Source organism: Abramis brama (assembly GCF_963993115.1).
Source record: "Abramis brama genome assembly, chromosome: 21".
Taxonomy (NCBI): domain Eukaryota; kingdom Metazoa; phylum Chordata; class Actinopteri; order Cypriniformes; family Leuciscidae; genus Abramis; species Abramis brama.
Window position 1 is genome coordinate 31,921,175 of NC_139983.1, and position 26,217 is coordinate 31,947,391.

Sequence of the window (26,217 nt, forward strand, 5' to 3'; positions counted from 1 at the left end):
TGGTAGAATTGTTGTCCAAAGATGTTAATCAGTGATTTTATATCAAAAGCGGAGAGACGTTTGTGTGCCTTGTGTTTTGTGATTTCACCGGAACGATGAATGAAGCTATAGATTGAAGTGCCAGATTGCCTCTTATTTAACAAACAAACAAAATAAATACACTGCTAGTCAAGTGGAGAAAAAAGTAGAAAGATGTCAGTGACTTCTGGGGTATTTAATAATTTATTGTATTATTAATATTTTTTTCTAAACAGTGGCATATGATTTATAAATAAAAACCTTTAGTATTTACATTTATAAACGTATGCCTATTTCCTAATTTATTTTGTTATCAAGGATGATGAAGTTCTGGATCTTCTGTACTGTTTTCTTTTCAATCTTAATATGCTGTATTGGGATTTAAAAGCTATTTAAAATGAAAAGATTAAATTCGCCTAATAAGACACTTGGGAGTAACCAAAGAACGGATTAATATTAAGCAAATCAGTAAGTAACTAAGGATACGTTTACACAACAACAATGTACTAAAAAAAATGAAATGCACATTTCGTTTTGCATTTCACGTACAGACAGCGTTATCAAAACGATTCCCGTTCACACGGACCTGCGAAAACAACTAAAAACGGTGTATTATTCATGCCAGACCAGTAGTTGGCGATGTCGCTTTGTAACACGATACGCATGCGCATGATGTCACCATTTTTCACAAATCCGCGTTTTTGTAGTTTACACTGAAACGATAACGGTATCGTTTTCAAAAACTTGCACTTTGAAACCCATTTTCAAAAATGTGAGTTTTCAGGCCCCCAAAACGCTGTTGTCGTATAATTGAACAGTTTTTAGTTGAAAAAGGTGTTGTGTAAACGTAAGACTATTTTCTTTCAATCTTTGTCTGTCAAAATCTATCCAACTTTAGCTCAAATGTGCAAGTTGTTCACAAGATACACTACGGAAACATGCTGAACTTTGTCGAAAAATTCCTCTAGTGTGTTATCGCTGGCTTACATGACCAAAATGATCTTTAAAACAAAACCTGAGTAAAACCAAGTGAGCAAAAACCCCAGAGAAAGGAGGGGTTCCTGTCCTGGGGAATGAAAGAAGTAGTTAATATGTTTCACATATGGTCAGCTAAATCTAGCCTGGCTTAAAAAGCATAACTCAAAAAGATATACATGCGTATACCACAAGGTTAAGCTCTTTTCCTGTCAAATAGCCACTCTATTTGAGGTTTTCAAATCCATCAAGGGGCCAGATCAACACTTCATCAAAATAAAAAGAGTAGGCCTCAGGGTTTCATTGGATGTTACATGATCCCATTTACTTTCTACAAGCAGCTGTTTTCCATGAATCTCCCTCCAGGAAACAATGTTCTGAGTTTAATCATTTTAAACTGGTTTCATCCATGCATTCCTAACAGCCAATGACAAACCATCAAATACTATTCTTTATTTTAAGTTTTTAAGAGTTCAACAGGCCTTTAGACCGACAAATACCTGCAACTGTAGGAAGAGTAATTATATTATGACAAACAGCTCAGGCTTTTGTTTCCTGGTACATTTTACGAGTACATAATGCTTTTAAAACATTACACTACACACCATACTGCTTATACATGGGAACGAATTAACCCCTCAACCCCTAACATCTGTCTTGTCAACAAGTTTGGACCATCTAGGCGATGAGACCGTTTGTCTTCTCTGCCTTCATCCACCAATGATTTTCTTTTTTCCCCCTCCCTCCTTCTTTGGTTTCATTTCTTTCTTGTTTCTTAGCCCTCATTCTCTCTGGTGTTGTCCCAGACCTCAAACCCCCATGATGATTTTCTCTCTTCCCTAACTGGCCCCCTGATAGCCGCTTCCCACTCCATCTCTAGCTTTACCTGGAGCGTGGCCAGCAGAGACGGGGCCCGGAGATAAAACCAGGGGCCCAACCACTACATACATGAGCAGAAGACCAGAGGGAATGGGAGAAGCAGGGAAAACCAAAAGAAAAATGATTTAAAAAAAAAAAACATTTTCGCAAACTGAAATACATGAGAAACTCTAAACTAAAAAGTATGGCTTAAAGGGGTGGTTGATTATGACTTATCACTTTTCTAACTTTAGTTAGTGTGTAATGTTGCTGTTTGAGCATAAACAACATCTGCAAAGTTACAATGCTCAAAGTTCAAAGCAAAGGGAGATATTAGCTTTTAAAGAAATCGCTTTTTAAGGACTACAACAAACGGCTGGTAGGGACTACACCACATTCCTCCCGGGTTAGTGACATCACCAACCCTAAAATTTACATAAAGCCTGCCCCCGGGATATGATTTATAGATTATCAAGACAGAATATGCAAATCAATGACTAGAAGATAACTACACATAAGCTTCATAAATTCATCAACTAACCATTCAGAAATGTCCTGTTGCTTCTACATGTTGTCACTTCTTCTTGAGTCTCTCCATCATTGTCTGACTCCGGTTTGAACATAAAAGGCTAAAAGTTTTTGAAATTTTCAGTGCATGTCTGTGTGAGGTAAAAAGACACAAGCTGTTGAAGCTCCGCCCCCTGTGCCGGGAGCAGCTGCTCATTTGCATTTAAAGGGACAGACAAAAACGGTGCGTTTTTGCTCACCCACAATTTTAACATGCTACATAAAAATATCTATGAGGTATTTTGAGCTAAAACTTCACACACACACTCTGGGGACATCAGAGACTTATTTTACATCTTGTGAAAAGGGCATTATACCACCCCTTTAAGGGTTAAACAGAAAAGGAATATTCAGTAATAGTATCGAATTAACTGCACCGATCGGATCGGAACAAAACTGGATATTGTAACCGTTCTTTGCAAAATCAACACTTATTGAACTGAACTGAACTGAATCTACATTGAGCTGAATAATGACACTATTGTCTTTCTTAAGAGCTGCTTTGAAACAATCGGTTTTGTATAAGATTTTCTGGTCTATTTGTCTGTTTGGGAGAATACATCCCGCCTGTAGATGGTGATATAGCGAGTAACACATGTAAGGTTGCCGATACCAGAGCTGCGTCCCAAATCGTCTGAGCAGGGCTGCGTTTAAATCCAATTTTTTATGTCCTTCTCTATGCTAACTTCCCTCCGTCTCGTTCACTCGGATGTATGTCTTTGCCATTGGACCTTAAGCTCTTGATCACTGGAATCTGCTATGGAGCTGATTTATTATTTACAGTTATTTTCCTTATGAATTTGTGTTATGCACAATTCTAAAGGCCTGTATGATGTATGCTTGGAATGTTGAAGAAAATATATTTAAAAGTACACAAGCAAAAACAACAATACTGTAAACTAGCAGTCAGCTTAACAGTCAGCTTAAGGTAGCTACAAGCATTAAATGAGGTTAAATGTCAAAATAACTCCAATATCATACACTAGATTTGTGCGGGCTGTAATAAAATATGACAATATTTTCTAAAAATATGTTAAAAATAAAAATAAAATATGAGTCAACAATCAAGGACAAAAGGTAAAGGAAAGTGGGAAAGCAAAGAGAGAGTGGGAAGAGCGAAAGGAAGTTGAAAACGACAACAAGGCGGAGGAGTGAAACGAAGAACATCTTTCTCTCTGACTGTAGATCCTGCAACAGCCGGCACTCTATAAATGGAAAATGACTTCATCCTAACACACACACACACACACACACACACACACACACACACACTCCCCTCTCCCTTTTCATCCCTTGCTCCTCTCCTCACCTCTTTCCATTAATCTAATAAAATGGTCATCCAATCTCCTGCAGATGAAATGGAGGTTTCTGGATGTTCATTGGAGAGAAAGACTATTACGCATCAATTCTTTTGCAGTCTACAAGAGGAAAACCTGCATTTCTGGAAGCTAAGAGAAGTTTTTTTTTTTTTTTGTATTTTTTATCATAACATTTCAGCACTGAAAATTTGGAGACTCCATATATTGGATATTTTGGTCACTTTAGATTAGGATCCAATTCTCACTATTAACTATGATTTTTGCCTCAATAAACACCTAAGTACTGCTTATTAATAGTTATTAAGGTAGTTAAATTTAGGTATTGGGTAGGATTAATGGGATGAAGGTTATGGTCATGCAGAATATGGCATTAATATGTGCTTTGTAAGTACTAATTAACAGCCAATGTCCTAGTAATATGCATGCTAATAAGCAACTAGTTAATAGTGAGAATTGGAAAAGTGTTACCGACATTTTCTATTTTCATGCGTTTGGCCAGTTAACGTACACTTGCATCTCTGGTAGTTCCTGTTGTGTTGGGTTAGACTCTACTCTGAAGTAGGAGCTTATTTAGATTTTTTAAAGTGTTCCTGTAACTAAAATCATTCCCAGTTCCTGAGGTGTGAACACACTAAAAAGCGGGAACTTCCACCAGTAGTTATATGAACTATGAAAACGTTCCTCCGGTGTGAAAGCCCCTTATATGGTTTAGGTCCCTCTTTTAATGTAAGTCAATGGGATTTTTTGTCCATTGGTGTCAGATGGTCATTGTGCTGCATGATTATCATATTCATATACTGTGGTATTAACCCTTTAAAGCATACGGTGTCATATTTGATACACAAAACTCAAAGGCCTCTAAATAATCAATATGATCAAAACATTGCCTAAAACATGTACACAATCTGTCGTCTGATTGATAGTTTATACTGTTTGATCAAGTTAAAAGACTTTTTTTAGTATAATTAAAAAAACATCCCCCTTTTTTGCTGTGAAATCATCACTGATTTTTATAAAGTAAAGATAAGAATAACTTTGATATCGTTAGTAATATTTCACGATGAACAATTACTAGACTGAAGCAACTTAGGTTTACTTGATTATCCATACATAATTTTATAGAAATGTTAAAAAAGGCTGAAGGTAAACGGCTCCAGCTAGCATACTGCTCCCAATAAGTGACAAAATAACACCAACATTTTCCTATTTACATGTTGTGATTTGTATAGTCACTCAGGTGCTGTGAGCTAATCACTCCGCAGAAGTAGCAGTGCTTCGCCTTCTGAGAATATAGTTCCCAGTATGTATACGGTTAGAAGATGGCTGTGTCTCATGTGACCTTGTTATTTGTACACGCTGTGACTATACAAATCACAACATGTAAATAGGAAAATGTTGGCGTTATTTTGTCACTTATTGGGAGCAGTATGCTAGCTGGAGCCATTTAGCTAGGCTAGGCTAGCGGTGGGTGCGTCAGACAGAGTTACGGCACGCACGGAGATGAGAAGGGTATGTGTGGACTTATCTAACTCTGGGGGATACGGTGAAGAAGCTAAAGTCACAAAAAGTCGGCATGTTCCTTTAAAAAATAAAATAAAATTCAGACTATCACTAATAATAAAAACTATTCATTTGTTATTATTTTTCTGACCTTTACAGGGTTAAATGTTACCGAAGCAAAGAATGCAATGGTAGTTTTTCTGGAAAGGGGCCCCTGCGAGATGAGACAGATTGTGTTCGTAATTCCTCTCTCTGACTCCAGCGGGCTGGTCTGCAGCCAGTGTTTCCCATGAGTGTTCCAGTTCCTGTGCCATGCAAGCGGGAGTCACTGTTCTGCAGTCCAAAAGGTGCCGAGCTCATGATGACGTCACACACTGGCATCGTTCAGCTCGGGCCTTCTGGACTAGTGTGAGGAGTGCCAAACACACAGCAGGGGTCCAGGGCCATGGCTATGAGGGTCAGCGGGTGCGTTTCGGCCCGGCTCCAGCGCACCGTGCTCACGGGTCAGGCTTTTAGAAACTAATCCAAACACTCGCATTCAAGGCATTCATGCTACTGTATTGACCTGATCCAAGACCAGAATTACAAAAACATGTCCAAATGATTTACTATTTGCAGAAAATACTGCAAATAGAAAGTACTATTTGATCAATGCCAGCAAAGAAACAATTCTTCAGCTTGCTAACAAATTGTGTAAACAGTGACCCCAAAAAGTATTTAGATACTTAAGGTTGAATGTCATTGGATTAGATAACAAAAAATCAAACCATTTTATTTTCTAGACGAGTTCAACACATTTACTATATTAACGCTTCCCCTGCCAGTGCTTTTATATATATATATATATATACACTCACCTAAAGGATTATTAGGAACACCATACTAATACTGTGTTTGACCCCCTTTCGCCTTCAGAACTGCCTTAATTCTACGTGGCATTGATTCAACAAGGTGCTGAAAGCATTCTTTAGAAATGTTGGCCCATATTGATAGGATAGCATCTTGCAATTGATGGAGATTTGTGGGATGCACATCCAGGGCACGAAGCTCCCGTTCCACCACATCCCAAAGATGCTCTATTGGGTTGAGATCTGGTGACTGTGGGGGCCATTTTAGTACAGTGAACTCATTGTCATGTTCAAGAAACCAATTTGAAATGATTCGAGCTTTGTGACATGGTGCATTATCCTGCTGGAAGTAGCCATCAGAGGATGGGTACATGGTGGTCATAAAGGGATGGACATGGTCAGAAACAATGCTCAGGTAGGCCGTGGCATTTAAATGATGCCCAATTGGCACTAAGGGGCCTAAAGTGTGCCAAGAAAACATCCCCCACACCATTACACCACCACCACCAGCCTGCACATTGGTAACAAGGCATGATGGATCCATGTTCTCATTCTGTTTACGCCAAATTCTGACTCTACCATCTGAATGTCTCAACAGAAATCGAGACTCATCAGACCAGGCAACATTTTTCCAGTCTTCAACTGTCCAATTTTGGTGAGCTCGAGCAAACTGTGGCCTCTTTTTCCTATTTGTAGTGGAGATGAGTGGTACCCGGTGGGGTCTTCTGCTGTTGTAGCCCATCCACCTCAAGGTTGGCTTCACAAATGCTTTGCTGCTTACCTCGGTTGTAACGAGTGGTTATTTCAGTCAAAGTTGCTCTTCTATCAGCTTGAATCAGTCGGCCCATTCTCCTCTGACCTCTAGCATCAACAAGGCATTTTCGCCCACAGGACCGCCGCATACTGGATGTTTTTCCCTTTTCACACCATTCTTTGTAAACCCTAGAAATGGTTGTGCGTGAAAATCCCAGTAACTGAGCAGATTGTGAAATGCTCAGACCGGCCCGTCTGGCACCAACAACCATGCCACGCTCAAAATTGCTTAAATCACCTTTCTTTCCCATTCTGACATTCAGTTTGGAGTTCAGGAGATTGTCTTGACCAGGACCACACCCCTAAATGCATTGAAGCAACTGCCATGTGATTGGTTGATTAGATAATTGCATTAATGAGAAATTGAACAGGTGTTCCTAATAATCCTTTAGGTGAGTGTATATCTAGTGTATATATATCTGGCAGGGAAAGCGTTACAAAAAGCCCAAAGCTTCATAGTCCTATAGCTCGTCCTGGGTCGACATTTCATTCGTAACATTTGGCAGTTTTGATTTATATGCTGTAATGTGTGATGATTGTGTTATTTTACATAAGCAATGCCTCTATCGCTTGTTTCTGCTTCTCTTTCACCTGTGTTTTAATCAGGAGATTCTGTACTCTTTCAGAAGACGTGTAATAGCGCCCCCTACCGTATAACAATGAAAACACGGATTGCCGGAAAATTCCGTTAATGGCGGGGAAAGAGTTAACGTTCTCTAACTGTGGTTTAAGTGTCTGAATTCTTTTGTTTTGTTTTTTTGGGTCACTGTATGAAAAAAACAGTTTGTTTGTTTTCTTTTGAAACACTCACCCGAATCTTGATAGTCCTCGTTTTCCCACCGCAGTTCTTTTTTAGAAGCATTTTCTGAAGCAAAGAGCAGAAAGGAGAAAATATGGTTAAAAGGAATGACATAGACCTTCCTTAAGTCTAAGCACAGCCAAACTCCACACACCAGCTGCAACACACACACACACACTGAGGAACGAGTTTCCATATTGTCAGTGTAAACATTTACTGCTTTTTTGCCCTTGAGCTGTTCTGGAAGATCCCTGGAAGCTCTGGGCCACTGTGGCTACCAAAACTAATCAGTCTTTTATGTAACAGAGCAAAACATCCTGTGGGCCGCCCTTTCAGGACAAACGAGGAACTCTGTTTGCTTTCCTTACCCAGAACTCTACTGTTAGTGCTAAACTGAGGCAGCGTGACTCAATAGCAGAGGTTAACTCGGATTTTTTTCAGGACAAAGTCCGTTCTCCTTAAAGATTACAATACATTTATGATTTAAAAAATCTACAGGCAATGATAAAGGAATAATTTGGCCAAAATTAAAACTCAAAATTAAAAATGTACCCTCATTTCAAACCATGTAACATTCTTTTTTTGTGTGGAATAAAAAAGATGTTTAGCAGAATGTCCAGACTGCACAGGGACCGAGACTGTGAAGCACTAAAACTGACAAACGCGCAGTTCATGCGCCATATTTTCTTAGTATATTATTCCATATATTAGTCTTTAACTAGAGATGCACCAGTTACCCGGCCATCGATCGATTTTGCTCCAAACACACGTTTTTGATTTATTTTGGCCGATCTCTGTTCCGGACTTGCACACAAACTGCATTGTAATCATTTCCCAAAAATATAATTTGTGTGGATTTGTATGAATGTACTGTATCTCTGACTGTCTTCATTAAAGTTTTGATGGCATTTTCTTTTCCTCTTACCTCCGTATAAAGTAGTGTTTTATAAGCGCAGAGCTGCTAACCATTTCATAAGCGCCACCTACTGTCACAGACTGAGTTTGCATTTTCATTCAGCCTGTCTGCTGTTTTTGTTTTGTGCAGGTATGTTTTATGTAGCAATTTCACGAAGCTAAAGTCAGACCATTCTGCCTGTGCATTAAATATTGAAATTATGCAATCTAATAATAAAAAAATAAAAATAAACACTGCGGGTGCCTCAAATTTCAAATGGCCACAGATATTTTTTGCTTGTTTGTTTAAGGCCAGTTTGGCCTGTAGTAGAGCAAATAAACAACAAATAAATTTGCTTAACGAAATTTTTTTTTAAATTAAATCGACAACCGGTATCGGAATCTGTCCATTTGCTTGTACAAATTAAATAAAAAAAATCTCTTTTAAAAATCGGCAATTGGAATTGGTCATGAAAAATTAAGATTGGTGTATCCTTATCTTGAAGTCATTAATCACTAAACATCTTGAACTTCGAATTTCATTCACGTTCTATGCATCAAAAAGAAATGCTGCAAAACATCTTTGTTTTCTCAAAAATAAATAAATAACATACACGTTATGACAACACACCATAAATGACAACAGAAATAGCCCTTTAACTTAGAGAGCATTAAAAACAGGGTTATTCATTACAGTAAAAACAATCCGCTTCAAAGTTTATATATTATAATAAATTCATGGCAAAAACCTATAGGCAATGACAGATTAATGCACATTTCAAGCAGTCTCTTTGTTCTACAAGGGAAACTCCCAGTAAAAAAAAACAACAACCCAGGAATTGTCAAATTTGTCCAGATCTGCGTGACTGGAAGGCAGCCATGGTTAAAGCCCGGGTGAAGTCTGAAACGAGCTCGGCCTCATTTCAAAGTTCCCAAAAAAGGAGATAATGTTTGTCAAGCTCACTCAACCATGGAGGGCAGCATTTAGACATCTGTCAGACAGACCATTCATTTCGCTTGAACAATAGCTGGACCCCTGCGTTTGAGATTTAAGCAACTGCATATGTGCAGGAATGGATTAGTTGGTAAGGATTAATAATGAAAAACTAACACGACTGTCGCCCAAAAGTGGCTCAACATATTAACATAACAGCTGCCGTATATAATTAAATGTGTGATACACAGTAGAGTGAGGCTGGACATGGATTATTTCATGTTTAGTACTAAAGGCAATATAATGATGACTTATTCATTTGTGTACGTTTGATTTAAAGTGCTTTTTCGAATATTAGCTTTCATGCAGTGTGTGTAATGTGAATGGAAAACGTAACAATGTAACAAATTTGCATAATGCCAGCCTGTGGTCTTCATTGGCTGCCCGTGAACAACGTCTACTTTGCCCCGCCCTCAAACACTAGTTGTAGCTGAGACTGGAAGAGTCTTATTTGTGTTATTCATGTTGAGAAAATACTGTTTTCATCTACTTTGCATGTGCTTCAAAAGCATGAGGACTCGCACTGGAATTGATACAGAAAAAAAAACGCCAATGACTACGTTTACAAGCTGTCAATATTCGGGTTATGGTCGGGTTAAGGTCACTATTTGGGTTTCTGAAACATTCGGAATAACCCGTTTACATGCGTGAGCAGAGAGAGTTACTCCTGTATACATGGAATTTGTAATCAATTGGCAATATCCCGATGTAAACGGCGACGCACGGTTAGCGTCTGGACGTACGGACAACCTTAAGACGCAATATGCGTCATTTCTGATTCTTCTTCCTGCATCCAAAGACAACAACAGCAGCAGCAGCACGCGGATAATGAATAGTTCGGGGCAGATAGCGATCGCCTTTGTTTGCGCTTTCCTCCTCGCTCCGAAAGTGTGGTGCTGTGCTGCGTCTCGCCATGTTTACCTCTACTTCTTGTTTACTTCCGGTATACTGCACGTGGGTTTTTGTATGCGCCATCTCTACTCAAAAGACCAAGATTCCTTGCGAATAGAACATGCGCAGAACACAAATCAATGTTCCTTTTGATGGGGATATGCCGATACGCGTTTACATGACCAAAAATTCGGGTGTACCCCAGGGATCATATCCGGGTTTTTAAAAACCGGGATATGAGCATATCCGGGTTTTTGCCGGTGTTTACATGGCCGTGCGCGATCGGGTTATTGCTAATATTCCGGTTTTGAACGGGTTATTGGCTGCATGTAAACGTATTCATTGTTACTGTTTGTATCATTGTATGTCATTCGCTGAGGAAGCCTCTGGAGCTGAAATTCAGATATGGTAATGGGCGTTTAGTTTAAGAGACACGCTGTAAGAGGTAGACCAATCAAAACAGACTGGCCGGTCTGACCAATCAGAGCAGAGCAGGCTCACGGAAAAGAGGGGTTTAGAGAGACTGAATCTTCGAAAGAACCGTTTTCAGACTCTTTGAGAAATGAGGTGATGTGCAATGTGTATTATGAGAAAATTAAAGTGTTGGGGTTTTTTTTTTTACCTTGGATGCATGTAAAACTATTGTAGGAGACCTCCAAAATAAAATAGGAACCTTTAAAATAGCAAATAGGGGCACTTTAAAAGAGATGAAGCAAAATGAGCTTTTAGCAGTTAACTTGAGTAGTCTCCCACATTTTGTTTTTCCATCAACACCTCCCATTCCACTTGACCAAGCACACACACAGTGCACTCCTAGAGTCATATGGTCCTCACAGCCCTCTTCTCTCTCTGTACTCGTCTTTTTGCTCTTTACATCTCCACATGTCCTTTGTTTTAACCTGGCACAATCTGGCCTGTTTATTTGAACACCTGAAGACAAAACTACTAGGTTGAAAACTACTTTTTTTCCCACTTTGCCGTTTCATTCACTCACATATTCACTCTATCAGGCTTTTGTTCAGAGCGAGGGAGGGGGGCTGACATCTGTCATCCTCTCTTTCTCTCTGGAGGTGGCGGGCACAAAGCCCTGAAGCACATGGACTTGTCTGAGTAAGTGTAGTTTTGTGCATTTGTCTTGCATTGTTTTCAAATTCAGCCATTGAGTTGACAAGGACTGTTGGTCTGGAACGAAGAGATTTAACACCAGAAAGTATTCAAGAGGTTCTTTGGGGGGAAATATAGTAACTTTACTTTTCAGAGACTAAGGTTTTTTGCTGGCTATATAAAGTCAGTTCAGTTCCCCTCAAGTTTACACAGGTGCCTTAGCAAAGTAACCACAGTTTCCCGTACGTTTTGAGAACCAGAAAGTTTCCAAATACTTTTGCCCTAATTGAACAATATCCATTGTTTTGTCATTTAAAACCTAAACTTTTGTGAATGTTTTGCTTGATAAGTGAGCTCGCACAAGTAAATTCCACTTGATCTAATATTCTGTTTCTAGTGCAGTGATATTCACACGTTTTTAAGTGTTATTTAAGTTTCAAAATATGTTTTTGGACCACTGTATAAATTGCTGTGAGTAATAAAAAGACTGCGTTGATACAGTGATACAATGGTGCATCTGATCATGGACACAATGGCTTTTAAAAAAGCAGAAGACAATAATGAAAACAAAAAATTCAAAGAAGAAAGACCAAAAAAAAAAGGTTCATTCCTTAAGGAGTGCTGACACTGATAAATAAAGCTGTATGATTTGGGGGGAATAATCGAATTGCGATGTTTCTGAGAAAAAATCCGGGTTTTCATTTCATATTAAGAACTTTTAGCTATTAACTACTACACACTATTTGGAAAAAGCATGCTCTTGTTGACTGTGATTTTGCTAATAATGCTTTCCTGGATGTATATACTAGTTGGTCCAGAAACAACAGCCCTATATCAATCAATTAGATCATAGGGTTAGGGGTCTCTTCTACATTCTTATCCACCCATCATATTTCCCTCTGATTTTTAGGGAATGTTAAGCATAGGGTTAAGACTACAGTTGTTGGATAGGACTATCAAAAGATGCTGATGTCCTCCCTTGCAAAACCACCCAAGTTCGTTCTTAGCCAGATGTTGAGTCAAAATGAGTGTCTCTTACCTGCTGCATTTTCTCCAGGTCTAGGCTGGGGCGACCAGGTTCTCCTGTGTAATTGGGCCGGTGGCGCCAGTAAGGCATGGAAGGTTGTTCAAAGTGGCTGAGAATGATGGGCCGGACGGGGAGGCGGGCCGGCGTGTGTGAAGGCTTGAGCACTCGAGGAGGAGAGGAGCTGAAGAGGACAGGACTGGGAGAGGTGGCGCTCAAGCGGGCCCCGGTCGACGGTTCGTTCGGCCCACACAGGTCCTTCACCTCCTCGTCACTAGAGGCGCTGCTCATGTCTCCATGTCTGTGCCACTTCCGGCCCCCCTCGGCCCCCGGGGCTCCTGCGATGCGCTCCAGCTCCTCTTCCGAACTGTGGCGGTCCAGGGTCGGGTCCAGGAGTAAACGGAGACGGCGTAAGTGAGCCGGAGAGAGAATGCCCTGGTTGTGCTGTTGACTGGTGGCTAGAGGAGTCAAGGCACAATTCCGCCGGCGCTCTGTAGAGGGGCGAAATACAGCAGAAGGTATCATTCAGCAGAACCTTTTTTTTTTTTTTTTTAAGAAGCTTAAAACGCACTTAAAGGTGCTCTAAGCGATGTCACACGTTTTTTAGGCCAAAACATTTTTTGACACATCCAGCAAACATCTCCTCACTATCTGCTAGCTGCCTGTCCCCTGAATACACTGTAAAAAACGCGGTCTCTGTAGACAGCCCAGGCTCCACAAACGGCAAGAAAAACAAACTGGCCCAGCCTGGACCAAGAAACATGACAAACAGTGTTCCAGCCAATCACCGACAAGAATTAATTGGCGGTGGGGGTGGGGGGTTAGTGCGCGTACACATGAAGGGGGTGTGGGGAGTGGAGGAGAGAGAAGCATGAAGAGGGAAGTCCTAACAACGACTAATGTTAAAATTGTATTTTCTTGAGAATTTTAATATGGCCGACTAGTGTTGTCAAAAGACCCGGTACTTCGGTACCAAGTCGGTACTAAAAAAATGTAAACGTCACGGTACCAAGTTTTCTTAAGTACCAGTGGTACCGAGGACCCGTTCAAACCCGGTTCCTTGATGCGCATGCATGCACTGATCGCGTGCAGTTGCGCGTCCTCTTTATTAAAGCGCTGAGACATGGCGACCGGCGGTGCTGCTGATGTGGTGGCTGTAAATCCACTTGTTGATAAGAAAGGAGGAAAGAGACACTTATGGAAATATTTTGGATTAGGCTAATGTCACGTTGCCATAAGTGGCCGTTCACATAGCGCATTTTTTGCAGATTCGTTATTCCAAATCTCTCATATTAGGAGCGACGCGGCGCGCTCGTTTTTCCCGTTTATATACTGTCTATGGTTTTTCCAGGAGCGCCTATGTTCATGTTTGCATAGCAATGACAGACGCCACGGGAGAGAAAGCGCTTGTGGAAAGGAGAAACTTGTCGATCTCCGAATGCAACGTTACGTTACTGTACATGAGGAGAGTAAGATGGAAAGCTTGTAAAGATTAGTTCCATATAAATTCACGGATAATTTGTTGTTTTGTCGTTAGTGAAAATCAATATTGACCTTGTATTTGAAAAAGGATCCTCATATAAAAACAATAGGCCTACTAAAATTCAGAGTAAGTTCGTTCGCATTCGGAGATCGACTATTTTTGAAACGGTGCGAACTGCGCTCTCCATGATGACGAGGAAGTATCAGCAAAGAATTTATCGATTTCTAGCACTTTGGTACCAAAATTGTTACCGAGAACCGTGGATTTTCACTGGTATCGGTACCGAATACTGAAATTTTGGTACCGTGACAACACTATGGCCTACACACGACCAAAGAGACAACGTTTAGTGTAGGTGTACGTTATTTTAAAACGTGATGGAGCATTAATCTTTTAGCGTCACTCACCAGACATTTCAATTCAGAACTGCAGTGAAACTCTGACGTAATAAAACGTTGCCATATTCACGTTCATCTGTTCCGGAAAAAAAAAATAAACACGCTTTTAGCGCCGCTCACTGGACATTTAACTTTGAAACTGTCGCGAAATGTACACGACACAACATATTTTGCGTTTTTCGAATGAGCCTGAGCTGGGACAATCCAATTAAGCATTCCAGGTTTGCTGTGCTTGTTTGTAAGTGTAATCAATATGGCTATACAATATTATTAGTATTATTGCTAAATAAAAATACAAAAAAATTAAATAAGAAATATAACTATTGTTATATTTCACTGTTTGCGTCTCACTGAAAATTATTTGACGGCCCTTTATGAGAAACTACCTCACACCACACCATATTAGATCACACCAAACCATTTCTCATCGCTCTTAGCTTCTGTTATGACAGGAAGTACAGAAAGTACAAGCAAGGAGCGATTAAAATGCATATGTAGTTTAGATTTTAGACTCCAGATAAAGTTTATGGTTTGGAGTTTCTAACTTAGAACTAATAACCTCAACTAATAACTACTCTGATAATAGTTTAATCTGTAAATTCTTTTCTGATTATTCTATTTATCAGATAGTTTCCCTTCAATGTGCAAGATTAAATATGTTATGCATTTCAAAAAATTTCAATAAAGTAATTTTCACAGTTTGAAAGCAGCAGAACCAAATGTATGAAAGTGTAGAATGTTCTGGAGACACACATTCCCTACTGTGAACATAGTAATGATCTACTGCGATCATTTTACTTTTCCTATAATGCCTAATGTCACGTGTACACTTCATTTTTCAGTAATCCCATTACTGTAGATATCAAAATAGCATAGTTAGCCTACATTGAATATAGGGTTTTAATTTGTTTCATTTAAAATTTTAATTTTATGTTTAACAACAAATACTGTTCTCTGTTAAATGAACACTTCAACTTGCTTTCAAGACACAATTTTGCAAAACTGAAAAGCTTGATTTATAAGAACATAACAGTAACTTAAGTAAATGTATTTTTCTATGTATCATATTTGATTTCATCAATTAGTTGTTGAAGCCCTCTATACAATATGCATATGCATGTGTCAAAAAATAAAATAAAATAAAAATACACACCTCTATCGATCTGTGCCAACTCTTGGTTTTCGCCTTCTGAGTCTTCACTCTCCCCCCCTTCCTCACTGCCATGGTAGGAAATCTGTTTCAAAAGCAAAGCAAAGGTCAGACAAACCTGAATCGCCATGATACAAACAAGTAAACTCAGACAGTCACGTCCCACAGCTCACACAAACAAATGGAAAGGGTTATTCATGCATCTGTATTGGCATACAAGTATTGCTTATCATTTGCTATCACAACAAGACCAGTGACTAACACTTGGGCAACTTCTTAGGAAACCTTCTATACCAAAGGGAGAGATTAACTTATGCTGTAAGTGCTGAATGTTTCTTGCAAACAAAGCAACCTAAACAAAGGGATTATCCATTTACTAAGAAACTCCTAATGAAAATGTGCATAACGATCACCCATGCAAAAGTTGCCTTCATTATGCAAGGGTGTTATGGGTGGTTGCCAGACGTTGCTATGTGGTTCCTAAGGTATTCAGAGTTGTTTTTTAGCAAGTTGTGCAGCGGTTGCTTGCATGTTGCAAGTGGCCCCAGTGATAAAAGCCCAAATGTCCATGAGAATCTGTTCACTAGATGTGTAAGTCTATAGGACTTTTGGCCCATTTTGTCATCTGCCTGCTGAACATCTTAAGACTGATTGCTTAAAAATGTAATAGTCAATAATCTGCATGATTCATGTCACACACGGCATAAATAATGTGTGATGTGTTTAATATCCATGAGTATGAGTATGAGTAATAAGTATGAGCAATATTTACACTAACGATTCACAGATTTACACCTTAACTGAGATAAGAGAAGGTGTGATCAGATTAGAATATGTGGTAAAGCAGAAACGATGTGCTCACTTGCCAAATGAAACCTATTTCAATTTAACTTCAGTTTATGCATTTCCTTGTTTCCTTGTTTGAGTAAAGATCCGAAAGTGTGAAAAGAAGAAACAGAGCGTGAGGTTAAGAGAAGTAAAAACAAGAGGCACACCCAATATACCACAACCAATTGCTGTGAAACGTTAGCTATGTCCCAAGTGTGTTGGTTCATTTTTGGTTCAAGATTATTTTAAGAGCAAACCGGTTTCGAAGTCTATCATAGAACGAAAGTATGGAACAGGGATAAAACCCAACAGACTGCACCAGTAAGGAGTTAAGTAACACAGTGCATGGTAATTACCTTGTCCAAGCCCAGCTAACCAGCTGCCATCTGTTCTCAAGTACACACACACACACAGCCCACTTCTCTTCTCATCTCTTTCGCCTTTCACTAAGCAAACAGTGAGAGAAACTGAATGACTCAAATGTGTCACTCTTTCTCACAGGCTCTAGGATCTCACGGCAGCTCAGGGCCCCCAGAAGAGCCATTTTCACTCGCTGAAATCCAGTCTGTCTCCAATCTCAAAGCCACCACAAATTACCATTCCTCTCCACCAGAGCCCCTGCCAGACAGCGTCTCCGGCTGTACAAAGACAGGCGATTTTCTGTTAATATTCGAATGTATTTGGAAACTTCTGCCTATTACACGTTTCATTCTAGGGTGTTACACAAGGTTCAGTGGTAATAATCATACTTAAAGGTGCAGTAAGCGGCTTATGAGAAACACTGTTTAAAGTGGATCGGACAGAGCACCATAACACACTTGTAGCCAATCAGCAGTAGGGGACGTGTCATCTCATGATGGAAGAGAAAGACTGTAGAAAGAGAGATGGCTGAGAGACATTACAAAAGAGAAAAGATCAGAGAAACCAAGATATGCTGTTGTAATGTTAGCTCTAGTAACAGCACAGCATGTTGGGGGCGGAGCAATGAAAGGAGGGGCGTGTTTGTTTGGGATGATTTTAAATATCAACAATGTTTCTCAGACATCACTTACTGCACCTTTAAAGGGTTAATTCATTGATGGCAAGATGGGCTTTTATAAAAACATGGTTATGCAGTAGAAATGTGAAAAAGATTAAACGAGAAAAAAAAGGGTTCCATTTTGCCAAAAACACCCATAATGCATTTTTGATTTTGACACCACCCCCTTGTCGATCCGACTCTACTTCAATCTGTAGTTTTAATTAAAAGACCTGGAGCAGTCAAAAGTCTATCGTGTGATGCAAAATGATGCAGTTGGTGTCATCCGAAAACTTTTCCTGACAAATAAACAGGAAAATATGGAGCAGGTAACACAGAGAAAGAGTGCATATTGTTAATTTACCGGCATTGTAACAATACAAACAAAGCTGGTTGAAAATTTGGCAAACATATCCTTTACAAACTGGAGCTCAATGTGCACTAATATTTCTATTCAACATAAAAACTGAGAACTAGCTGAGAATATAAAACTGTCCTAACTAGGAAACAAGTTTCCAGCAAAACACAATTTGAATCCCCTTCAAGTTTTTAAATCAACTTGGCTGTTCCAAAAATGTATACTTGGTTAGGACTACAACTTCGAGGGCCTATGATAAAACAGATGGAAACAAGGTATGCCATTCCCTCAAACAAGTTTAAACTTACCCTGAGGTGCGTATTGTCAACACTATTTATATATGGCTCTACAATGATAGCAGGAAACTGCCCAAATCCCAAAGCCAAATGATGAATGAGAAACAATTAAGTGAAGGATCATAATATATCTGTATTGTGACAACAAAAGAGGAATCACTGGAAAGAAAATGCCAACCGGAAATGCTTATAAACATTGTGTATAGCATTAACAGACCTGTTTTTAAATTTGAATGTAATTAAGTACAAATGTATACATTTATATTAGGTATGACTTACATTCAACCTGTAAATATTGGAAAAATAAACCTTGACATTGTGCTCTTGAGTCACTCTGACAGCGTTTACTTTGTGATATTGATCGACTGATGGTACAGTAAAAGTGTTATTTAATGGCTTGGTTATGTAAAGCTGTTTTACCATGCCAATAAAGCATGGTTCCTATGACTAGGAACTAAAAGTTATAGCGTGTGCCTTTACTGTACACACCGGCCCTATTTGTGTCGTAGCTCTCTCAAGTAGGCAGGAGGTGAAACAATGCCAGCGCATCAAGCCCTGAACAACATGCTGGCAAGTGACCTTGACTTAATGGTGACAGCCAATCAATAGACCCCCAGTGTCATTATACATCCAGCCTCGTTCAAACTCACTTCAGTGTTGAGAGAAAACACCACTGATACTAAGTTGACATCTGCATGGTTCTTTGCCTGCACTAAAAAGCTCTGCAGACACAAAAGCTGCTGAAAAAGGAGTAGTACACAACAGGAAAAACAGGCTCTGTGTACACTGATGGGCCAAAACATTATGACTGGTCACAGGTGAAGTGAAAATCTTATAACAAGGACACATTTTAAGCTCTGTGTAGATTAGTCAATCAGTTCTCATAATCAACATGTTGGATGCAGGAGAAATGGGCAGGAATAAAGATCTGAGTGACTTTGACAAGGGCCAAATTGTTGTGGCGAGGCGACTGGATCAGAGCATCTCTGAAACGGGTGTTGAGCGCCCAAGGCTCATTGACGCACAAGGACAACAAAGGCTGTCTAGTCTGAGCCAACAGAAGGTCTACTGTGGCACAAGTCACACAAAATTTGAATGTTGGTTATGGAAGGAATGTGCACTCTGCTGCGTATGGAGACCAATCAGAGTGCCTAATGACCCCTGTCCACCGTCAAAACCACCTACAATGGGCACACAAGCGTCAGAACTGGACTTTGGAGCAGTCAAAGGTCGTCTGATCACACAAGTCCCATTTTCTTTTACATCACATGGACAGCCGTGAATGTGTGCACCGTTTTCTTGGGGAAGTGATGCACTGTGGAACGACAACAAGCCTGTGGAGGGAGTGTGAAGCTCTGGACAATGTTCTTCGGGGAAACCCTGGGTCCGGCCATTCATGTGGACGTAAATTTGACACGTGCCACTACTACTACCTAAACACTGTTGCAGACCAGGTACAGCCCTTCATGACAATGGTGTTCACAGGTGGAAGTGTCCTCTTTCAGCAGGATAATCACCCTGTCACAATGCACGCATTATTCAAGAATGGTTTACAAAAAATAATGAAGACTTCAACAAGTTCGGTCCACAGCGGCTCAAACTCACAACCTACAGGACTTGAAGGATCTGCAGCTAACGTCTTGGTGCCAGATCCCACAGGAAACCTTCAGGAGTCTTGTAGAGTCCGTGCCTTGGCGGGTCGGCGCCGTTTTGGCAGCAAGCGAAGGACCAATAGGGAGGTGGTCATAAAGTTTTGGCCAATTGCTGCCGGTCTGTTCAACTCTTATGTTCATTGATGGCATAGAGATAATGTATTGTATGGTAAAAGACGATTGACTTATTATTTTGGCTAGTACTGGAACCCTACGCACAAACACACATACTGCTGAGTGACTGGACTAAATTCGGCAGCACAGCATGAGGCCTGTTACCCAGGAAACCATCCCCAGATGGGATGACAACATCTTCACATGAGATTATTCCAGGCATGTGTTTAAGTGAAGATATGTTGACAGAGCTATTGTCAAAATCATCAGCATCAGGGTCAAATTACCCATCAAGCTATTCACTATGGTTTTGGACCGAAATGAAAGCACAGCCTGTTTTTTCCTCAAATAATTGTTTAGGCAGTATCTTCCCTTTCACTTGGTAAAAAGTGGTTCAAAGCAGTGCTCACATAACACTGTCTTTGAAGATAGCCATCAACATTTTTCTCATACTATGACAGTATGTTTTTGAAAACCTTTAAATGCTATTCACAGTATGCTTTTCAATTTCAGTTACAAAAGAAGTAGGTTTCATTGAAACGCTCTCAGATTAAAGCATTACAGACCTGTAATATAAAAACAAGAGAAACTGTGTCTCTTAAAATAAAAGCGCCATGGGCAATACCATGGCACAGTGATAGTGTTACATGGTAATACGACATATTGTTAGTGACTTTTACCGTGCTAGGCAAGAAATATGCACCAACAAACGAACAAATGTACTGTACTTGCAGTACTTAACCCAAGAAAGTACTGGTAATGTAAGTTAACTACATGGGTTAAGGTTATGTTTAGGGGTAGGTTCAGGGTTAGTACCTAGTTATAACCCAGTTATTGTAATTGCCATAATAAGTACATAGTATACATGCGGAACAGCACTGTAAAATAAAGTGCTAACAACATCTCTTTCACCAAGTTATAATAACTTGGTGCAAATACAGATTTCAACTGATGTGAGGTCACATATTTCCTCATTTCAAAGATGTTTTTATTGAAAGTGACTAACAAATGTGAGTAAAACAAGCGCCTGTGTGTATATTAACTACAGTATTTTAATATCCTCAAAGATATTATAGCTGTTTCTATCAATAACTATGCTATTTTCCAGATGTATGGATGTAAAGCAAGCTGAAAGTATAAATTTGAATAGGAAAGAATACAACCATTTTCTATCATGGTTACTAATCAACTTTGTCATAGCATGACTGAATTGCATAACTTAAATTAAACAGGCAGCACATTCATTCAGAAACTGATTATTCATCTGAATAACTGACATACAAATTTAGTCGGGCAGGTGAGCGACAGGAATGTGGATGTGCTTCAATGTTTCTCTTTGTAACTGTACATGATAAGAGCGCCACAGCGCAGGGCCGCAGTTTTGCTTGAGGTCAGTTAGCATGCATTTGTAGCAGTTCTTTCTGTTGAAACATAATCATATGGTTAAATCAAACCAATATAGACAGCACTGACTGCATGACTTTCTGCAGGGGAGCTGTACTCATGCAGGTGTGAATCACACGGTTGATGGTTTATCGCCCAGCCCATTCCCTCTGTATTTGCATGTATTAAGCAGTGGACCTGAACTGATTTGCTTACACATAGATTACACCTTTCCTTCTTGGGGAATACATAATTTTCACCAATATGAAGTGCAATTCGGGATTCTCGGGAAAAGACAAACCGTTACAAATAAGCATCATGACAGTGATGGTATCAGATATGAATACCATATTCATGTACCATGCTATTTACATGATATATTTCAAAGAATACCATAATATTACTATGGTACCATGTCTAAAAAAAACAAACCAAAAATAAACTACTTTTTGTTAGTGATTATCAACTTTATTCTAATAAGTATGTAAAAAATTACAACAAAAAAAACCTTTGAATAAATATTAGCATCATTTATTGTAATGAATTTAGGGTGGAAACTTCCCATAAGGAATATTTTCCCTGGCTTCAGGCCTGTTCACACCAAGGACTAGATGTCAGGGTTCTGTCACTTCTGTCTAGTGTATTTCTTGGTTCTGGGACAGACTTGGTCTGTGTGGACGCTGGTCCTCGAGCCGTGCGCTCTCTTGTCTGTATGGCTTGTTACTTGTGCGTGGTGTTTGGATCCCGGCACATCTGTCTAGTTTGGTTTCGGTTCTGTGTCGGGATTCGGACATTCATGCTCTGCGTGTTTGTCGTCTGTTGAGCTTTCGCTCATTCTCGTGCGCGCTGTCTTGTCGTGTGAGCGTGCGGTTTCGAGTTCGCTTGGACAGTACGCTCTCCTGTCTGCATCTGTGTTCTGTGTTCATGCGGTTCATGTTTTCATCGGCCGCGTGCTTTCATGTCATGTTTTGTCTTGTACTTGTCTTGTGTTTTTCACTAGCTGTGTGCTTTCATGTTGTCATGTTTTGTGTGAACACGTGGCATATGAGTGTTCTCATTGGCTGCTGTTCATGTCTCGTTTTATGTGAGCACATGGCGTGTGATTTGTTTTACTGGTCATGTTTGGTGTGAGCACATGGCTTGTCATGTGTTTCCTTGTGCCATGTGCTCTCCTGTCGATTGTCTAGCCCCGCCCACCTTGTTACCTGATTATTGATTCATTTGCCCCACCTGTCCTCCCTCGTTACCTGCTTTGTTTGCTCTCCCTATTTATTCACCCTGTGTTTGCAGTCCTGTGTTGGTTCGTTGTCATATGTTTACCCTTGTGTGTTCCTCAAGTCAAGTCAAGTCAAGTCAAGTCTTCCCCCTCGGGGTAGTTTTGTTTGTATTTTGTTTTATTTTTTGCTTAATAAAAGCCTTTATTTCTTCTGCGTTTGAGTCCTCGCCTCATCTCCTCAACCCCAAACCGTGACACTAGAACTATAATGATAACCACAAAGATATAGTTTTAAAAATCATTCTGAATATAAAAGAATAACGATAACAGCACAGAGAAACAATATCGTTGAAATCTATTTAAGAATTATTTTTTTTTTTTATCATTTATTTTATTTGACAGTTTATTTTATTGACAGCCAATCAGAATCCATCCTGCTTTCAGAGCTCCAGCATTTTAAACGGCAGGTAACAGACCCGCAGCAAGAGCGATATTTTTTTGCGCTAGTTTAATGCTAGTTCTCATTATAGTTATCTTTAGTTATTGTTCTTGGTGTGAACAGGCCTTTTGAATTCAGTAATCCCTTAATGTAAGGAAGTCTAGGATTTAAAATGGCAAGTATAAAAGTGTTGTTGGTATCCATTAAACCGATCCCAGACATTTCCTTACGACATAAAAAAGAACAACCCATTTGCATTATTAACATACACAACATAACAGCATTTGCATGTGGGTTTGATGCAGACTACAGTGCACTGCTCTTGGAGGTAGAGCTGTTTGCATAGCTTATGGTTCACTCTCTGTGTCCGCCAGCCTTGTTTGAGCTCGTAAATTATAGGGTTGTCAATGTGTTTGTATATGTAACACAATCAGATGCCCTGTAGCCTCAGGTCTACAGTGCCATCCTGCAAAGCACTGTGGGAACGAGAGAGACGGGGAGGTGTCACTGCTGTCACGGCCTGCTGGATTAGCATTGGCTGAATGTGTGGGGTAGATTAGGGTCAGTGATGACTGTCATGGATTACAAGCTTTGAAGAGGGTGTGTGTGAATATGATATCAGCTCAGAAAGCTGTTGGCACACAAGTGAGTTGTTAGTGTGATAATGCTCAAAGTTTAATCATGTGACAGTCTTAACGTCTTTATGAGGGCAGCATATGTCCTATAACCGATGAAACAAAACGCACACATCAGCACAGTAACATGTCACAGTGCTCTGAACTCTATCCATGTGTCCTGTAACACGTCAATAGGTCCTGATTTTGCAGTGGCCTGTAATGAGTGGTAATCGGTTACTGATGACCTTTATTACTAGGGGTGTCACGATTCTACAAATCCTCGATTCGATTACATTTTCAGGTCACGGTTCGATTTAATTCTCGATTTTTACATTTATTTTTTTAAAGTGCAGGTTGCTATGCCATTTTTAGACTAGACTTTTATGCAATATAATATCTGACCTTTGTTCGCAATGTACCACACAACATTGTCAAAATTGTATTAAAGCTGCAGTTGGTAACTTCTGTAAAAATGTATTTTTTACATATTTGTTAAAACTGTCATTATGTCCTGACAGTAGAATATGAGACAGATAATCTGTGAAAAAATCAAGCTCCCCAGGCTCCTCCCAGTGGTCCTATTGCCATTTGCAGAAATACACCGCTCCCGGTAAGAAACAACCAATCAGAGCCAGGAGGAGTGTCTTAGCAGTGTCAATCAAGCTTGTGTACGCTGATCACCCCCCTCTCTCGCACGGCACAGCGCGCACCGTCGCTCAAAATCAAGATAGCCGGTGTGCCGCAGCTGTGCTAATGGCCTCGGACAAACAACCAAAACTGCCAATTTCTTGAGTGGCACCTGCTCATACAATAAAGACAGGTAAACGGAAAAAGACCGATGACGATAAACAAGCCCGTCGGAGCCCATTGACTCAGTGTCAAAACTCTAGCCGCATAACATACAGATAAAATGTCACGCACTGTGCAAAGCAACAATACAAACCTGCTAATTCACTGGCTTGTCATGTTGCTGAAATAATGTACTAGCAAACCTTATTTAGCATTACACATCGCTAGAATAATTACTTAGATACTGTAACGTTACCATTATATTATCTTGCTAGCTATTTATAACTTATAGAAAGAGTGCAACGTTATGAAGTTACATTACATGTATTGCAAAATACGTAATGATTTGAGGACCAAGTTTGTAGTCAAAGTTTGGGCAGGCCATAGTCAATGTAAAGTATATTGTTGATGTTTCGTCCCTACCAGTGAATGTGCGATAACTGTTTATCCGCCGTCATCAGTGGCCCTGCATGTTTACTAGCCTGCGCGTTCACGGCAGGCTCTGTTGTGGGGGAGGAGCTGTGGAGGGAGGAGCTGTGGAGGGAGGAGCTGTGGAGGGAGGAGCTGTGGAGGGAGGAGCTGTGGAGGGAGGAGCTGTGGAGGGAGGAGCTGTGAAGGGAGGAGCTGTGAAGGGAGGAGCTGTGGAGGGAGGGCTGTAGCGCAGCAGAGAGCGAGGGGGAGTGACCTGTAAGCTGTGCTTGTTCGAATTTTCAGGCTAAGTCAACGTTTTCTAAAAACTCCCTACTGCAGCTTTAATAACATAATGTAATTTATATCTTCAGTCAATTGGAAACTTAAGCAAAATAACCTGCCATCTAGTTTCTCTTTTGTAACTGCAGTCTTCTTCACAGAAGATGACGTTCAAGTTCACAACAAAACAAACTAAAACAACAAAACATATTTTTTAGCGACAAATATTGCTAAATATATACACTGTATTACACTGTATCATTATATTTTTTACTTAACCTGTTAGCGATGTCTTCATTATTTAATGAATGTTTTAATAAATCTGTCATGAAAACAAGTTATTATAGTTTATTTTCAATCAAGCTGAAGTAGAAACAATTCTGTTATTAAAAAGTTGATAAGAAGATAAGTAGTCAAAAGTAAATGTTAACCAAACATTTGATGGGCTCCATTGACCCATAGTCTATATTTTTTTTCCATGCTATGGAAGTTAAAGGGGTCCATTCAACTGTTTGGTTACCCATATTCTTCAAAATATCTTCTTTTGTGTTCAGTAAATAATTTTAAAATCTTCATTTTTGGGTGAACTTTTAAGTAATCCCTTTCAGTCACAAAAGAATGCACTGCGGCATCAAAGTTGGTTCCCTTTTGAATAAGACAAATTGACAAACTGGAAACCCTACAGAGATGTAAAAGTGTTCTGTCAAGTGCGTCATTTGGGACAGGGCCCAGATCTCTCATTATGCGGCAAAATAGTTAAAACCATGAAAATCTCCTAATGTTGATGACTAAATCAATGGATTAATAAAGTCCTAAACCACTTTCCCTCAGAGAGAGTTCCTTCTCAGAGTGTAATGGTGTCTGTGATGTCAGTATGCTGTGTAGTGGGCGGTAGGTGAGAGTTGCATGCTGGGCGTCAACACGTGTGTCACAGCCACGAGTTCTGGCTACGCCATCTGCTCAACAGTTTAGGATGGTGGTTAGTCCTGTAATCATGGCCAGTCTCGGTGTCTGTCTGCGTGTGTGTGCTGCAGATCATGTGTGTTACACAGATAGCAAAGGAATGTAACATGCCACCCTGCTCCTTCCATACCCTTTACAATTAAACACTTATATGCATGCAAACACAACACAGATGGAAATATCCCAATTCACATACTTAAATGTGAATGTACTTCTATA

The 26,217-nt window shown here is 39.9% G+C and overlaps 1 protein-coding gene and 1 long non-coding RNA gene across 3 annotated transcripts in view; both read right to left on the reverse strand.

The window, feature by feature from the left end:
- LOC311071945 (uncharacterized protein) overlaps positions 1-26,217 on the reverse strand; it is a 37,164-nt gene that overhangs the window by 3,426 nt on the left and 7,521 nt on the right. For both annotated transcript variants that reach the window (XM_084096574.1, XM_084096575.1), the window contains 3 exons: positions 15,639-15,720; positions 12,620-13,095; positions 7,710-7,763 (listed from right to left, as the gene is read on the reverse strand). In XM_084096574.1, coding sequence (XP_083952700.1) covers positions 7,710-7,763; positions 12,620-13,095; positions 15,639-15,720 — 612 coding nt within the window. The remainder of the gene's footprint in view (positions 1-7,709; positions 7,764-12,619; positions 13,096-15,638; positions 15,721-26,217) is intronic.
- LOC311072141 lies at positions 22,400-24,883 on the reverse strand. Its single transcript, XR_014603976.1, has 2 exons — positions 23,065-24,883; positions 22,400-22,937 (listed from the first exon to the last, which is right to left on the reverse strand). It is a non-coding gene; the product is annotated as an uncharacterized lncRNA (long non-coding RNA).